Source organism: Acanthochromis polyacanthus, chromosome 10 (genome assembly GCF_021347895.1).
Source record: "Acanthochromis polyacanthus isolate Apoly-LR-REF ecotype Palm Island chromosome 10, KAUST_Apoly_ChrSc, whole genome shotgun sequence".
In the NCBI taxonomy this organism is placed as follows: Eukaryota; Metazoa; Chordata; class Actinopteri; family Pomacentridae; genus Acanthochromis; species Acanthochromis polyacanthus.
In genome coordinates, this window is record NC_067122.1 from 30,369,229 (window position 1) to 30,386,658 (window position 17,430).

At 42.8% G+C, this 17,430-nt stretch overlaps 2 protein-coding genes across 3 annotated transcripts in view; one reads left to right on the forward strand and one right to left on the reverse strand.

Annotated features, from left to right (window-relative positions):
- Window positions 1-17,430, forward strand: part of LOC110972451 (storkhead-box protein 2-like) — a 226,445-nt gene that overhangs the window by 50,211 nt on the left and 158,804 nt on the right. The window lies entirely within an intron of this gene.
- On the reverse strand, window positions 12,876-15,607 carry LOC127535664 (E3 SUMO-protein ligase ZBED1-like). 2 transcript variants are annotated; one of them, XM_051954217.1, is made up of 6 exons: window positions 15,390-15,607; window positions 14,755-15,300; window positions 13,935-14,166; window positions 13,721-13,837; window positions 13,547-13,638; window positions 12,876-13,433 (listed from the first exon to the last, which is right to left on the reverse strand). In XM_051954217.1, the coding sequence occupies exons 2-6, from the start codon at window positions 14,841-14,843 to the stop codon at window positions 13,358-13,360; spliced, it is 606 nt and encodes a 201-aa protein (XP_051810177.1). In that variant the 5' UTR covers window positions 14,844-15,300; window positions 15,390-15,607; the 3' UTR covers window positions 12,876-13,357. The 2 variants fall into 2 exon arrangements, with proteins under 2 accessions (XP_051810177.1, XP_051810176.1); XM_051954216.1 differs by having other exon boundaries at window positions 13,547-13,645; window positions 15,390-15,602.

Genomic DNA, 17,430 nt, shown 5'->3' on the forward strand with positions numbered 1-17,430 from the left:
AAAAAAGGTTTTGCAACCAAAAAGAGAGTTGAGACCAAAAAACATAAAGTTGCAATCAAAAAAAAAGATCAATCAAATAGAATAGATATGAGACCAAAAAAATTTAAGTAGCAACCCCCCCAAATATTTTTCACATCCAAACAGAACAGGTTGCAAATGAAAATATAATAATTTGAGAACATATTGACTTAACTTCAATCAAAACTAATACTTTTTGCTTGCAAGTTCAAAAGTTTTGGTTGTGAATTCTAAAGTTTTGCTTGGGAATCTGACTGAACCAAATGGGCGGGGCTAACGCTGGTGGAAGAGACAAGAGTTCCTATTGGTCATTTTGACCTTGCTCCACCGCCAGTCATCGCCGCTCCCCTCTGTGCTGTTGCTGGCTGCTTCCGCGCTAGGTAAGTTGGTAGCTGGTTGCACACAAATTAATTATGCTAAATATTTTAGGCTACAACCGGCTGTACATTCGTAACAACAATAATTATAAGGCCCGGATAGTGCATGCACGCTGATTAGCATTGTTGTCTCGGCTTGTCCCGGCTTGAGCAGGGTAGCCGGTGACAGCTCTATGGCCGGTGAGGGACTGCGGTTAAGTGAGCCACCCACACTCTGGGGATGACGGTGAAGCTCCTGATGTTTCACAGTCTTTATTTACGTTCATTCTTATTTTGAACACAAATTCACCTTTCTGTCCTTCACTCCTTTCTTCAGGAAACACTGTAACAGCTGCTTCTAAGTTTACACATCCTTTGCTAGACAGCAACAGCGTGGAACCGTTAAAATACGCCTTCAAAATAAAAGCTTGGAGGAAACTGTTATTTTAGCACTAGCAAAACAAAGGCTTGGCAAAATTGATGAATTGATCAACAGACCTTTTTAAGAGTAATTTACATGTGATTTGGTATAAATACATAACGTGCACATGCATAACATGCTTGTAGTCAGCATGTCATTTTTATTAAAGATTTCATCAGTCTGAAATGATACGTTAACTGAGCAGCCTTGGTGGAGTACTGTGCTCTCTGAGTGCTTTTCTTATGTTTTTTTCAAGTGCTGCACAATAAAATGTGAATTGAAAACATAGGTTCTGCATTTATTGTGCAAGTATTTATCAGTAATACAGTGAAAACAAGAGGAAATGTGAATATTTACTTTGCAAGTTGAGTTTGGTGTGGGCCCCTAAATTTTCTGCTTGCGCTCCTAAAATTTTAAGTTGGGGGCCACTGTGCTCCTTGGAAAAAAAGTTAGTCTGGAGCCCTGCCAGGAGTCATCTTTGACCACACTGCCTTCTTTGACTAATGTATGAGACACATCATCAAAATATCCTTCTTTCACCACAAAAACAATTGGCCGCCTGCATCCTTCCTTCCATGCATTCATCGCATCCAGACTCTCCTACCACAACAGTCTTCTTTACAGTACATCATCCAAAATACTCAAGAAACTTCAATATATCTACAATTCAACCCCTGGACCTTGACTTGGGGAGATCAAGCTTTCTCCATTGCTGGTCTCACTCACTGGAACTCACTCCCCAAAAGCATCAGTCTGTGTGTGCAAGAAGTCCATAAGGACACATCTTTTCAACACTGCCTCATAATCCCTTTTTCTATATGCTCCTTTCCCCATTTTTAATTTTTTTTTCTGTTCATTCCTACTTTGTAAAGTGTCTTTGAGTGTCTGGAAAATTCTATCTAAATAACATGCATTATTATTATTAACAAGTGGTGCAGCTGGAGTTTATTTTACTGAGAGTGCTAGGCTCTGTTTACCGCTATAAAGATAAACTATGCATCTTAGCTTATGGCTAACTCTATCTAGAGTAATGTAACGTCTTCCTAAAGTAAGATTAACTTCAACAGTCTGTTTTAATTGACTGACATGTTAGAGGCATCATCTGCAAAAACTGAACAAGAAGCACAGCAATCGCCACAAATCAGGACATTAGTTTCTACTTTCACAGGGTTAAGGCTACAGTAATAGTGATTGGCATCAGTAGGAGGCAGCCACAGATTACCATGAAACAGAGTCTGGAAAACAATAGCCAATTAAAGCTGCAAGCAGCGATGGACGGGTCCTTGCATCCTTGCTGGTCAGCGAATCCACGCATGTCCCCCAGGTGGCGTTGCGACCGAGTGTGTATGTCGACCTGTGGATGTGATGAAGGCTGGCCTCTGAGCACACATGTAAAATTTCAGCCAGATTGGATCATGTTCAGACTAGTTATAGAGCATTTCCTGTCCGTCCACCAGGTGGCGCTGCAAATGAGAGTGTATTGCAAACAGTGGATGTGATAAGGGTTGGACTCTGATCACTCATGTAAAGTTTTAGGCCGATTTGAACATGTACAGGCCAGTTACACAGCATTTCTTGACCATCCAACAGGTGGCGCTGTGACTGAGAGTGTATGTGGGCCTATGGAAGTGATCAGGATTGGACTCTGATCACACATGTGAAGTCTGAAGCAAATTGGAGCATGCAGAGGATAGTTATACAGCAGCTGTTTCATGGCGAAGCATCAAAACTCTGATGGTCGCTATGGCCACGCCATTTGGCTTCTGGGTAACATTTTGATAACTTTTCATCACCAAATCCTGTCATGTGGACTGACAAAATTTCAGGTCTCCTGGAGTTACCCCCGAGGAGGAGTTCGCTCTCAAACATGAAAAAAATTATCAAAAATCTCACATTCAATCCATGATGGCGGACTTCCTGTTGGGTTTAGGGCATGGCTCCAAGAGGCTTTTTTGTGCGTCCTGATGTGCTCTATAAGCCTCCCAAATTTCATGGATGTAGGTGAAACGTGCTGGGGGGGCTGTTTGTTAAAAATACTGTAGGGGGCGCTATAGCATGTGCAGTGCCGAGGTGCATACAGTGTTGTTCTTTGGGCCGATGGTGATGTGTGTGGTAATTTTAGTGAGTGTTGGAGTATTCCTAACCTATCAAACAGCACTTTGTTTTTCATGGCGATATGTGGTTGCTATGGCAACCAAATATGGGGGTATGGCTTCTGGCCGAGTTTTTGATAACTTTTCATCAGGAAGGTCTGGTGCATGTACTGACCAAATTTCAGTTCTCTCAGACGTACCCCCAAGGAGCTATTAATTTTCAAACATTTACAGCAAATTCAAGATGGCCGACTTCCTGTTGGATTTAGGGCGTGGCTGTGATTGACTTTTTGGTGTGTCCTGATGTGGTGCATATGCCCACCAAATACTGTAGCTGTAAATGAAACATTGTGGCAGTTGGCCTAATGACCACTTTTTCAATTTTGCAGGTGGTGCTATAGAGCCATTTTGCCACACACATCCGCAACTCCCATAAAATATCAAATTTTTGGCCAGTCCTGATGTGCACGCCAAATTTCACACGTTTTGCGATATGATAAGGCCGCTGAAAAGCCAATTCATTCCCCGAGGAGCTATTAATTTTGACAAATTTACAGCAAATTGAAGATGGCCGACTTCCTGTTGGGTTTAGGGCGTGGCTGTGATTGACTTTTTGGTGTGTCCTGATGTGGTGCATATGCGCACCAAATAGTGTAGCTGTAAATGAAACATTGTGGTAGTTGGCCTAATGACCCCTTTTTCAATTTTGTAGGGGGCGCTACAGAGCCATTTTGCCACACACATGCGCAACTCCCATTAAATATCAATTTTTTTGCGAGTCCTGATGAACATGGCAAATTTCACGTGTTTTGCGATATGATAAGGTCGCGAAAAAAGCACTTTGTTTTGCATGGCGATATTTGGTTGCTACGGCAACAGCGTTGCATGAAATGTCACACCCTTCACAGTGTGGGATTGTCAAGAGGTGAAGACTCGGCGGACCAATTTCCAGCATATCATCACCAAGTTTGGGGTCATTGTACCTGAAAATATAAGGCCTTAAACTTACTATTACCAACAGGTGGTGCTATGACTTTTTCAGAATTTATGAGTGTGGATTTGTTCAGCCTGGACCTGGTGTCCATCATGTGAAGTTTGGGGTAGATAGGATGTTGTTCAGCTGAGATATGAATCGTTAAAAGTTCATGGCGAAACATCGAAATTCGTTTGGCCACCACAGACACGCCCTTTGATGACAAGTCACCATTTTCACTGGGATGCATCATCAATGTGTTCGGCCTGTTGTCACTGCATTTGAAGTGAATATGATCAACTGGGTAAGAATAGGGCATGAAAGTGTAAACAATGTCTATTTCCTGAAACCACAAGGTGGCGCTATGACTGTGAATGAATATCCCTATGTGGATGACATCAGGACAAGACTGTCATCATACATGTAAAGTTTCAGGCAGATTGGAGCATATTGAGAAGAATTAGACACCACTTCCTGTTTCATGGCGAAGGATCAGTATTTTGAGGCTCCGCCATGGCCACACCTTTTGGCTTCTGGCCAAGTTTTTGATAACTTTTCATCAGAAAGGTCTGGTGCATGTACTGGCCAAATTTCAGTTCTCTCAGACTTATCCACTAGGAGCTATTAATTTTGACAAATGTACAGCAAATTCAAGATGGCCGACTTCCTGTTGGGTTTAGGGTGTGGCTGTGATTGACTTTTTGGTGTGTCCCGATGTGGTGCATATGGCCACCAAATATTGTAGCTGTAAATGAAACATTGTGGAAGTTGGCCTAATGACCACTTTTTCAATTTTGTAGGTGGCGCTATAGAGCCATTTTGCCACACACATGTGCAACTCCCATAAAATATCAAATTTTTCGCCAGTCCTGATGTGCACGGCAAATTTCACGCGTTTTGGGATATGATAAGGCCCCCAAAAAGGCAATTCATTTCCCGAGGAGCGATTAAGTTTGAAAAATTTACAGCAAATTGAAGATGGCCGACTTCCTGTTGGGTTTAGGGCGTGGCTGTCATTGACTTTTTGGTGTGTCCTGATGTGGTGCATATGCCCACCAAATATTGTAGCTCTAAATGAAACATTGTGGAAGTTGGCCTAATGACTACTTTTCAATTTTGCAGGTGGCGCTATAGAGCCATTTTGCCACACACATGCGCAACTCCCATAAAATATCAAATTTTTCGCCAGTCCTGATGTGCACGCCAAATTTCACGCGTTTTGGAATATGATAAGGCCCCCAAAAAGGCAATTCATTTCCCGAGGAGCGATTAAGTTTGAAAAATTTACAGCAAATTGAAGATGGCCGACTTCCTGTTGGGTTTAGGGCGTGGCTGTAATTGACTTTTTGGTGTGTCCTGATGTTCTGCATATGCCCACCAAATATTGTAGCTGTACATGAAACATTGTGGCAGTTGGCCTAATGACTACTTTTTCAAGTTTGCAGGTGACGCTATAGAGCCATTTTGCCACGCACATGCGCAACTCCCATAAAATATCAAATTTTTCGCCAGTCCTGATGTGCATGCCAAATTTCACGCGTTTTGGAGTATGATAAGGCCGCCAAAAAGCCAATTTACTTTACGGAAGAAAAAAAAAAAATAATAAAAATAATAAACCCTAGGGTTTCAATAGGGTCCTTGGCACCGCTGGTGCCTTGGACAGTCGGTGCCCTTGCACCACCTGTCCTTTGCACCCTCGGTGCTCGGACCCTAATAATAATAAACCCTAGGGTTTCAATTGGGTCCTTGGCACCGCTGGTGCCTTGGACAGTCGATGCCTTTGCACTGCCTGTCCTTCGCACCCTCGGTGCTCGGACCCTAATAAACCCTAGGGTTTCAATAGGTTCCTGGGCACCGCTAGTGCCTTGGACAGTCGGTGCCCTTGCACCGCCTTTCCTCGGCACCCTCGGTGCTCGGATCCTAATAATAATAAACCCTCGGGTTTCAATAGGATCCGAGGCACCGCTGGTGCCTTGGACAGTCGGTGCCCTTGCAGCACCCGTTCTTGGCACCTCGGTGCCGAGGACAGCTTTAATTAAAAGCTGCAAGCAGCGTTGAACGGGTCCTCGCATCCTTTCTGGTCGGCGACCCCAAGCATGTCCACCAGGCAATGCCGCGACAGAATGTATTTTGGCCCATGGATGTAACGAGGGCTGGATTCTGAGCACTCAGGTCAAATTTCAGGCAGATTGGAGCATGTACAGGCTATTTATGCAGCACTTTCTGTCCATCCACTAGGTGGCGCTATCTCTGTTACTGTATATTGGTCTATGAAACTCATCAGGACTGGACTTTGATCAAACATGTAAAGTTTGAGGTAGATTGCAGCATGTACAGGGGATTTACACAAGACATCCTGCTTCATGGCATAACAAAGTTCAGTTGGCCGCCATGGTCACGCTCTTTGAGTTTTGTGAACAATTTTCCCAAATATGCAACCCGAAGGCGTGTCTTATATATTTTCCCAAATTCAGGTGTTTTGGAGTTATTGCCTGTGACAAATGAATTGTTGAAAATGATCAAAAACACCAAAAATCTGACATTTAATTCAAAATGGCTGACTTCCTGTTGGGTTTAGAGAATGACTCCAAGAGACTTTTTTGTTTGCACTGACGTGCTCCATATGCATGCCAAATTTCATAGTCATAGGTGAAAGTCTGTGTAGATTCTATTTTTTCAATGCTGCAGGGGGCACTATGGTACATGCTGTGAATGTATTTTGGCCTATAAATATGATCAGGACAGGACTGTGTTTAATAATGTGAGGTCTGAGGTCGATTGGAGCATGCAGAGGATAGTCAGGTAGCACTTGATGTTTCATGGCGACCCATCAAAATTCTGGAGGTCGCCATGTCCACACCCTTTGACTCTGGAAAAATCTTTAAATAACTTTTGATCATGACATCGTGTTGTATCTGCTGGCGAAATTTCAGGTCTGTAGGAGTTAAACCCTTGGAGGAGTTCGCTCTCAAAATTTGAAAAAATAGAGAAAATCTTTCCACTTAATTCAAAATGGTGGACTTCCTATTGGGTTTAGGATATAGCTCCAAGAGGCTTTTTTGTGTGTTCTGGTGTGGTCTATATGCCTGTCAAATTTTGTGGATGTAGGTGAAACATGCTGCCAGGGCTGTTTATTTAAAATACTGTAAGGGGCGCTATAGCACATACAGTGTAGAGATGCATGCAGTGTTATTCCTTGAGACGACTCTGATGTGTGTGTAAATTTTGGTGAGCTGTTGAACATTCGAAACCTGTCAAAAAGTACTTTGTTTGTCACAACAACAACACGTTGCCACGGCAACAGCATTTTATCAAATGCTAAAGTCTTCACACTTTGGCATTGTCAGGGGGTGAAGACTGAGCTGACACGTTTCCAGTAGGATATGACAAAGTTTGGAGCAATGATGTGTGCAAATGTAATTTCTAAACTGCTTGTTACCAATAGGTGGCGCTATGACTTTCTCTAAATTTTTCAGTGTGGATGTCCTCAAACTGGTTCTGGTGTCCAGCACATGAAGTTTGGGGCAGATGGGATCCTTTGCAGCTGAGATATTAACACTTCAATTTTCATGGCGAAACATCAAATTTTGCCGTCCTGCCACAGACACTCCTTTTTATGACACATCACCATTTTTTCTGTGATTCATCATCAATGTGTTCAGGCTTATGTCACCACATCTGAGGTGAATCTGAGCAACAGGCTAAGAATAGTACATGAAAGTGTAAAAAATGTCAAATTTTTGATACCACAAGGTGGCGCTGTGACTGTTAATCAATCTTGCTATATGGATGTCATCGAGGCAGGTCTGTGATCATACATGTCAAGTTTCATTCAAATTGGAGCATGTTCAGGAGAGTTAGACAGCATTTCCTGTTTCATGGCGAAGGATCAAATTTCGGCAGGCCGCCACGACCACACCCTTTGAGTATGGAGGAAGATTTTAATAACTTTTTCTCAGGAAGGCCTGCTGTATGTACTGGCAAAATTTCAGATCGCTAAGACTTTCCCCCTAGGAGGAGTTCATCACAGATTTTGTACAGTTAATGCATGATGGCACACTTTCTGTTGGGTTTAGAGCATGGCTGTGATTGACTTTTTTGTGTTTCCTGATGTGCTGCATATGCCTCCCAAATTTTGTAGCTCTAGACCAAATTCCCTCTGAGTTGGCCTAATACCATTTTTTAAAATTTTGTAGGGGGCGCTATGGAGCCAGTTTGGCACACACCTCCACATGCTCTAAAAAATATGAAATTTTTCGCCAGTTCTGATGTGTGTGCAAATTTTCATGACTTTTCGAGCATGTTCAGGCCCTGAAAACTGCAGTTCTTTTGGCAGGATAATAATAATTAAAGCTGCAAGCAGCGTTGAACGGGTCCTCGCATCCTTGCTGGTCGGAGACCCCAAGCATTTCCACCAGGCAATGCTACGACTGAGTGTATTTAGGCCCATGAGTTTCACAAAGGCTGGATTCTGAGCACACAGGTCAAATTTCAGGCAGATTGGAGCATGTACAGGCTGTTTATGCAGCACTTTCTGTCCATCCACCAGGTGGTGCTATCTGTGTGACTGTATATTGGTCTATGAAACTCATTAGGACCGGTCTCTGATCAAACATGTAAAGTTTGAGGCAGATTGCAGCATGTACAGGGGATTTACATAAGACGTCCTGCTTCATGTCGTAACATTAAAGTTCAGTTGGCCGCCATGGCCACGCCCTTTGAGTTTTGTGAACAATTTTCACAAACATGCAACCTGAAGGCGTGTAGTATATATTGTATCAATTTCAGGTGTTTTGGAGCTGTTGCCTGTGAGAAATCAATTGTTGAAAATGATGAAAAATACCAAAAATCTGACATTTAATTCAAAATGGCCAACTTCCTGTTGGGTTTAGAGAATGACTCCAAGAGACTTTTTTGTTTGCACTGACGTGCTACATATGGCATGGCTGATGGAACTAACTAGCTTACTACAAATGGAGAAAATCAGATACAGTGTCATGGACAATCTTAATAGATTTTACACCATATGGCAACCATTCTTGAATCGTCTTGTCCGGCCTGGTGGATATTCCAACATACCCCCAGTGTCCCACTCACCTCGAACTTGAAAACCTGTTGATCTGTGATGCTTTAGTGATGCAACATTGTATTTTACTGCCCTCTAGTTTTGTTTTGTTTGTTTTTTTTAAGATAAAAAAACCTTAATAAAAATGCTGTTCCAAAAAATAAATAAATAAATAAACCCTAGGGTTTCAATAGGGTCCTAGGCATCGTTGGTGCCTTGGACAGTCGGTGCCCTTGCACCACCTGTCCTCGGCACCCTCGGTGCTCGGACCCTAACAAAAAAGCACTCTGAGAGCATAGTGTTCCACCAACGCTGTTCGTCCTCTCCTCTGGCATTGTCAGAAATGCAGCATATTTTTGTACAAATGTAGTGTTTTTTTATTATTGTTAAACAACATGAAATTTATACACCTTTACTCATTGTGTTTTGAGCCATGCTTTTATTCTAAAGGATGTGTGCACCGATAAGCGGAAGTGAAGTATTCTTTGAGTGCTGGGAAATTGTTAGTTGTGGTTTATTGGTCTATGATGATAAAGTTTCCAATAAAGCTCTCGTGGTTATACCTGTTCCATGAAGAAGCCTGCAATTAATTCCTTAACAGTTAGTTATTGATGACCAGAAATCACAGCACCATAGAATGTGTCCATATAAATGTCACCCACAAACAAAGTGACCTTACGCTGAGCACAGGCGTGTGTTATGCATGTGCATCTCTACGGATACCAAATCGCATGACCTAAATATGTAGCAGTTGGCTGGAATTGATGGGACTCTGAAACACCCTCACAATTTAGTCAATTGTTCCTTGTATTATTTCCGGCGGATAACTCCTGTGGACTTGTAGGAGGATCGTCGTCATGTGATTGTCAGCAGGCAGCAGACAGTGTTCACTTGTTGTCATGGTTACAGTGATGCCGTGCTGGCAGCAATCTATAAGCTCTTTCTTGCTTTGACTGTGGTAATGTGAACTGGGCCAAGATTATACACTAGCTCCACACCAGCCCTAAAGCTGTCTTGGCAGAAAAACAGTGTCTGTTTATTACGCAGAGGCTGTGTTAGTGTGACCCAGCCTTAACCTGTTGGTTTGTTGCATTCATCAGTCACGTACCAGTTTTAAGCTCTTCAAACCAATTCTACATTAAACTTTGAAAAGTTGGACTGCATTGTTGAACGCTGTTGATTTCAATTCAATTCAATTTTCTTTATGTAACACCAGTTATAATTCAGATTGTCTCAAGATGCTTTACAGAACCTATATGCCTGAACCACCAGAACAACCCTAAGACCAGAGTGGCAAGAAAAAGCTCCCTTTTGATGGGAAAAAACCTTGAGTAGAACCCGACTATATGTGAGGAGACCCATCAGCTGCTGGCAGGTTGTGAGGTACAGGAGGTAGAGAGGAGGGAGGGGAGGGAGGGATAGTGACAGGAGGAAAGGGGGATGGAGGACAAAGAAGCATATAACACACATTGGGATACATGCATTATAAAAGTTGTATAGATGTTAGATACAAAATACAAGCCAACACTGAAACCGATTTCAAACACTGTGTAGAAGAGCACATCAAGTAAAGTGAGGGTGATGCAGAGTAGACTGGTGGAAATGGGCAACTGGAAGCAGTGGGCTGGAGGAAGGTCAGCAGCAGCATCCCACAGTGGACACGATGGAGACGAGACCAGTTGGTGGGACAGCAACCACAGATCTGAAGCATCCAACTCTGAGGGACACAAAGTGAATGCAATGTGAAGATGCTGTATATATAGTAAATATGCAGGTACAGAGAGAAGGGCTCACTGCATCCAGAGAGGTCCCCCAGCAGCCTAGGCCTATAGCAGCAGAACTGGGGGTAGAACTGAGGGATGTTAAAGAAGAAATCAGCTTTGTATATGTGGACTACAGCTGACCCCCTCAGGGTCACCAAGTCAGCCCTAATTATAAAATTTGTCAAGTAGGAAGATTTTAAGCCTGGACTTAAAAATAGGGTGGGTGTCAGCCTCCAGAACCCAAACTGGGAGCTGGTTCCACAGGAGAGGAGCTGATAACTAAAGGCTCTGCCTCCCATTCTACTTTTAGAGATTCTAGGCACAACAAGTGAGCCTGCAGTCTGAGAGCGAAGAGTTCTGCTAGGATAATATGGTACTATCAGGTCTTTAAGATATGAGATAGATTGGTCCTTAAGAGCTTTGTGTGTCAGGAGAAGGATTTTAAATTCTATTCGAGATTTAACAGGAAGCCAATGAAGAGAAACCAGTATAGGAGAAATATGATCTCTCTTGCTAACTCCCATCAGTACTCTGGCTGCAGCATTTTGGATCAGCTGTAGGTGTTTCAGAGAACTATTGGGACATCCTGATCATGAGGAATTGCAATAGTCAAGTCTGGAAGTAACAAATGCATGGACTAGTTTTTCTGCATCACTCTGAGACAGGATGTTCCTGATTTTCTAAATATTTCTCAGGAGAAAGAAGGAAGTCCTACAGATTTCCTTTATTTGTGTAGGATTTCTTGATATGTGTTTGTAAAGTTTAAATTGTTTTCTCCACCAATTATAATCGTAAGATTATAATAATGTTTCTTCACCAATATTAATGTAGGGTTAATGTTTGCTCAAACGGGATTAAGGGTTTTATACAGAATTGTTATATAGTCTACCTGATATTCGACCAGCGAAGTATTTAGATTAGACAAATATAATAATTAGCCTATGAAACACTTCTTCTTGTGCTGTCAAGAAGAGCTTCGGGGATTATAGGGGACTTATTTCGCTTGAGAGGTTATGTATAAAATTGAGGTGGCTGGAATCTATACAAGTTAGGGACCAAGATGTGAACAACAAAACAATTGAGGTTGTATTAAGTTCATTTTGTCGATATATACTATATGAAACTGTTAACTTCTTTAAACCGACAATTCAGAAAAGTTTGTTACCTTGCTGACATGTTTCGACAGCTCCTGCTGTCTTCCTCAGAGCGCCATCTGACGTTTGGTGACGTGTCCTTTTTATCACGTGGTCAGTTTGACAGATCTGTCAAAATCTGTCAAACTGACCACGTGATAAAAAGGACACGTCACCAAACGTCAGATGACGCTCTGAGGAAGCCAATTGGTAGATTAAACTCTTACCAAAACCCGTTGGTAAAAAAGCACAAACATCTTTACCATCTAGAAATGTGCAAAGAGCCTCTCGTTGTTCTTCCTTCAAAGAAGCGATACGAGATTCGGCTAAAACTGACTTAATAGCAGCATCTACACGATCGCTGTCCTCCGTTGCCATGTTTGTTTTGATCTACTGGCGCTTGGTGTCGTCTTCACAACCGGATATCCCGCCCCACACTCGAATACTGCTGCGTGATTGGCCCGTGCCAACTTGGCTCTGTCCGAACAGTGAAAGCGGGAGCGGTACAAGATGCTTTCTTGAGAGATTTGTGAACTCAACTCACAAATATCACGAGAAATCAACTTGCTGGCAAGGTTAGTCAGGGAGGGCTGCTGTCCAGATGTCCCTCACAGAGTTACATTTTCAGATAATTTCTGTAACTTTCCAAAATTCTGAAATTTGGTGAACATGGTTTATCTAGGAGCATTACTGATAGATAGCTGATTAAAATGATACCAAACATGATCACATGTGACTGGCAGATAGGGTTGGGCATCGTTTGAATTTGAACGATTCCGATTCCGATTCCTTGTTTCGATTCCGGTTCCTGACGATTCTCGATTCCGATTCTTTTCAGAGGCAGGGTCAAAAAAGTTTAGATGTTTCAAATAGGCTAGCTAACCAGAGGTCTGGATGAAGTAGTCTGAACTTCTCCATGAATTTTAATTCTATGAACTTTCTATTTTTTATGAACTTAATTATGAATTTTTCACAGGGCTGTTTTTAACTAGTATATAAATATCAAATCTTTGAACTTGAATATAAATATTATAAATGTTCTTTTCACAGGGGTACACTTTTCACAAGAAAGCTTTATTTAGTAGAGCAGGGCTTTATTTACACTTATCCTGAGTTTCTGATGCTACAGGTACTTAAACAGATCACTGTGCTCCCACTGATGGGCTAACCTGGTGCAGAATATCAACAATTAAAAACAACTTGCACAACCCAGTCCACACTAGCAGCAGGTAAAGCATAAAATCAGAAACAGTTTTTGTTGAGGAAAATGATCATGTCTGCCTTCTCAGGCAGTATGCGTGAGCGTTCTGGACAGATAGTGTCTCCTGCAGTAGAGAACACACGTTCACTGGGTGTAGAAGAAGCTTGAACACATAAATATGAGAAAGCGAGATCTGACAGCAAAGGATAAGTCTTTCGTTGGTTCCACCACCATGCAGCAGGGTCCTCAGACATAATGGTTGGTGGAATTTCCTTGTATATCTGCAGCTCTTTCTCCACACGTTTCTGGATGGACATGGTGCTCTGCTGTGAAACTATGTTCTGTGCCTCTTCCTCAGCAAACAGTTCCTCCAGTGGAGTCTTCCTGGACAACTTGCAGGGAGGTGGTTGCTAAAAAAACAAAAGGTTCATCATTATTGTCACTAAAAAAGAAAAACAACCATTAAAGGCATGATCATAATTAAGATGTAGAACCTATAAAATATCAGCAATCATACACTTACACTCTCCTTCTCTTCCTCATTCTCCTCCTCTGCCTCTTTCTCAGGCCTTTTCTCTGATTGCATTGTGTCCCCATCAGCTCCAAAGTCTTCCTCTGTTGACTACAAAAAACATAAATACTTAGATCTTCCATTTTAATAGCTGAAAAGGAAAGTTGTGCATGAGTGACATTTCACCTGTTCAATCAGCCTCCTCTGGATCTGGTCCCAGGCGGTGTCGTCGTCATTCAACTTATGTTTAAAGCGCGGATCCAACGCAGTGGCCACTTGAAGAAAGTGCCTGATCTCATCATTCTGCAAAACCATATTTAAATGTTTTCACAAGCCACAGGAATAAAGATAATTCTATTCTTCATAAACTTCTTTACAGCTGCCTGCCTCAGTCACTTACCTGGTAGCGCTTAGATAGGTTTGCCCAAACCTGTTTTTTAAGGTTGGATACAAACACTGTGTCTCCTTCTTTGACAGTGAGATGTGCCTGGAGCTTGTGGAGAATGGGTAGTATCTGTCCACATGTGGGGCTCTTTTCTGAAGACACGCAGAGTGTTGACGTGTAGAGAACTTTCACGAGACTGATGAAGTCTTCAGCTCTCCGAAAATCCTCCTCAGTCAGACGAGCAAGCCTGTATGAAAAAGAATTAAGAACACATAGATCGATGGTAAAGATATTTTCTTTTTTTTCTTAACCAAAACACCTAACATATGCTATGCACTCCCGACATTAGCCCATAGTCTATCATAGTGACAGCTCTTTGTAGTAAGTCAAGACAATCAATTCACTGATGCAGTGTATGCACTCTTGTACTGTTCTTTGAATTCATATTTAGTGTGTACTGATATTTTTTGTCTAAGCTCATCTATCGCTACCTGTCCCTTTCCATATTTTTTCTCAGCCGCTGATCCAAGCTGGCTGCTTGAATTGCAGGGTACTGCTCTGTGAATCTCTCCAGCATTAGGTACAGAGAGTTCCAGCGTGTTCTCACATCAAGGATGAGTGAGTGTCGGGGCAGCTCTGATAAAAACAAAAACATTAATTTTAAGTTATTTAGCCGATGCCTTTCATCCTAGGAGACAAACAATACTTGTATTTAAAATTGGACTTAAACACCACAGAATTACTCAATTCATAAAAAAATGACATCAGAAATATAAAGTCATTATGTTAATATCAGTGTTCAATGGTTAAATAAAGTGAACGTCATGTGTCTTACGTAGAAGTTCTTGCTTCTCTTGGAGAACCACCTTCGCCATCAAGCACCTCTTCATCCACACGACAACGGTTCGGACCTTGGCCAACCATTGACTCACTGAATTTAGGGAGTACAGACTTTGTGCTGCTAGATTAAGTGTGTGGGCAAAACAGCATAGTTTTACAAATTGCAGGTGCTTAATAGCAACATCCATATTGGCAGCATTATCTACAGTGATTGCTACAATTTTATCAGAAATGCCAAACTCTGACAGAACATCACTAATTTCCTCTGCCACAACACAACCAGTCTGTGCTTTGTACGCAGCTTTAGTTTTTAGTACTTTTTGCTGCATCTTGCCCTCCACTATATAGTGTGCTGTGATGGTGAGGTAATGGTCCTGTGTGATGCTGCTCCAGCCATCACGTGAGTGCAATAGAGCAGACGTCACTGAGCTCTGCAATCACGTTGGACTTCTCGACCTTATACCAAGATGGAATTAATTTATTTGACAAGTAGTCCCGAGAAGGTGGTGTGTATTTGGGGTTTAGGGTTTTCACCATGTCCCTGCAAACAGAAACAAACATAATGCCACTGTTACTGTAACTTTAACTCAGTATAACTTAGCTTAGCTCCATTGTTACTGCATAACTAACCTAAATGTTGGTGATTCCACATCTGAAAAGGGATGCAGTTTCTTCACAATATAAGCTGTAACCTTTCTGTGGCACTCTTCTACTTGCTGCACCGACATCTTTCCCTTGGTCGCTATGGTGAACGGAGTGGGCGTAGCGCATCGTGGGGTCACGTCAACTGTCTGGCTAACGTTAGCATTCTCAGCTCGCTTGTCTGGGAAAAAATACATGTGCTAACGTTAGCTGGGTTATGGTTTAATTAATATCCAGCCAAACAAAAGTTATCAAAAGAAAAAGGCTAACTTGTCTAGTTTTTCTTTTATAAGCTGTCAAAGTTTGTCGTCACCTGAAACCATGTTCCGCTTAATTTGACCCCCTAAACGTGCATGTATTTCGCTGAAATTTGGCACGCAGGTCCGGTCTGCTGAAAATTTCAATATTTTGGAAACAAATTCTGGAAAAACTCTATAGCGCCACCGAGGGACACAAAGAAACTGTATAAATCACAAAAAACCTCAGCTGTGCGCACAGGAATGTCGTGGAGACATGCAACCGCCACTCACGCGTCCATCTGCTCGAGCTCTACGAAAACCTGTCCGACTAATTTCAGCTATCTTCAATCTAGGGGGCGCTATAACCTGAAATATGCAAACTCTTTAAAAATGATCTCCTCTGAAACCGTACAATATTCCGACAGAGGAACTCCTCTGGCTTTCATCTTCGGTCACGGATGGCACTTGCTTGCCGACCGCGCGGGGGAGCGGGGCTCGGTCCCGCCCAATGCTGCTTGCAGCTTTAATTAGGGACCGAGCCAGCGAAGCAGGCCAGCTCCGCTGGCCAGCGGAGCTGGCGAGGCCCTATTGTATTTGCTTCGTTTCTTCTTATTATTATTATTAGGGTCCGAGCACCGAGGGTGCCGAGGACAGGCGGTGCAAGGGCACCGACTGTCCAAGGCACCAGCGGTGCCAAGGACTCTATTGAAACCCGAGGGTTTATTATTAGGGTCCGAGCACCGAGGGTGCGAAGGACAGGCGGTGCCAGGGCACTGACTGTCCAAGGGACCAGCGGTGCCAAGGACCCTATTGAAACCCTAGGGTTTATTATTATTATTATTATTATTATTAGGGTCCGAGCACCGAGGGTGCGAAGGACAGGCGGTGCCAGGGCACCGACTGTCCAAGGCACCAGCGGTGCCAAGGACCCTATTGAAACCCTAGGGTTTATTATTAGGGTCCGAGCACCGAGGGTGCGAAGGACAGGCGGTGCCAGGGCACCGACTGTCCAAGGCACCAGCGGTGCCAAGGACCCTATTGAAACCCTAGGGTTTATTAGGGTCCGAGCACCGAGGGTGCGAAGGACAGGCGGTGCCAGGGCACCGACTGTCCAAGGCACCAGCGGTGCCAAGGACCCTATTGAAACCCTAGGGTTTATTATTATTATTAGGGTCCGAGCACCGAGGGTGCGAAGGACAGGCGGTGCCAGGGCACCGACTGTCCAAGGCACCAGCGGTGCCAAGGACCCTATTGAAACCCTAGGGTTTATTATTATTATTATTATTATTATTATTTTTTTTTTTTTTTTTTTTTTTTTTTTTTTTTCTCCCGTAAAGTAAATTGGCTTTTTGGCGGCCTTATCATACTCCAAAACGCGTGAAATTTGGCATGCACATCAGGACTGGCGAAAAATTTGATATTTTATGGGAGTTGCGCATGTGCGTGGCAAAATGGCTCTATAGCGCCACCTGCAAACTTGAAAAAGTAGTCATTAGGCCAACTGCCACAATGTTTCATGTACAGCTACAATATTTGGTGGGCATATGCACAACATCTGGACACACCAAAAAGTCAATTACAGCCACGCCCTAAACCCAACAGGAAGTCGGCCATCTTCAATTTGCTGTAAATTTTTCAAACTTAATCGCTCCTCGGGAAATGACTTGCCTTTTTGGCGGCCTTATGATGAACCAAAACGCGTGAAATTTGGCGTGCACATCAGGACTGGCGAAAAATTTGATATTTTATGGGAGTTGCGCATATGTGTGGAAAAATGGCTCTATAGCGCC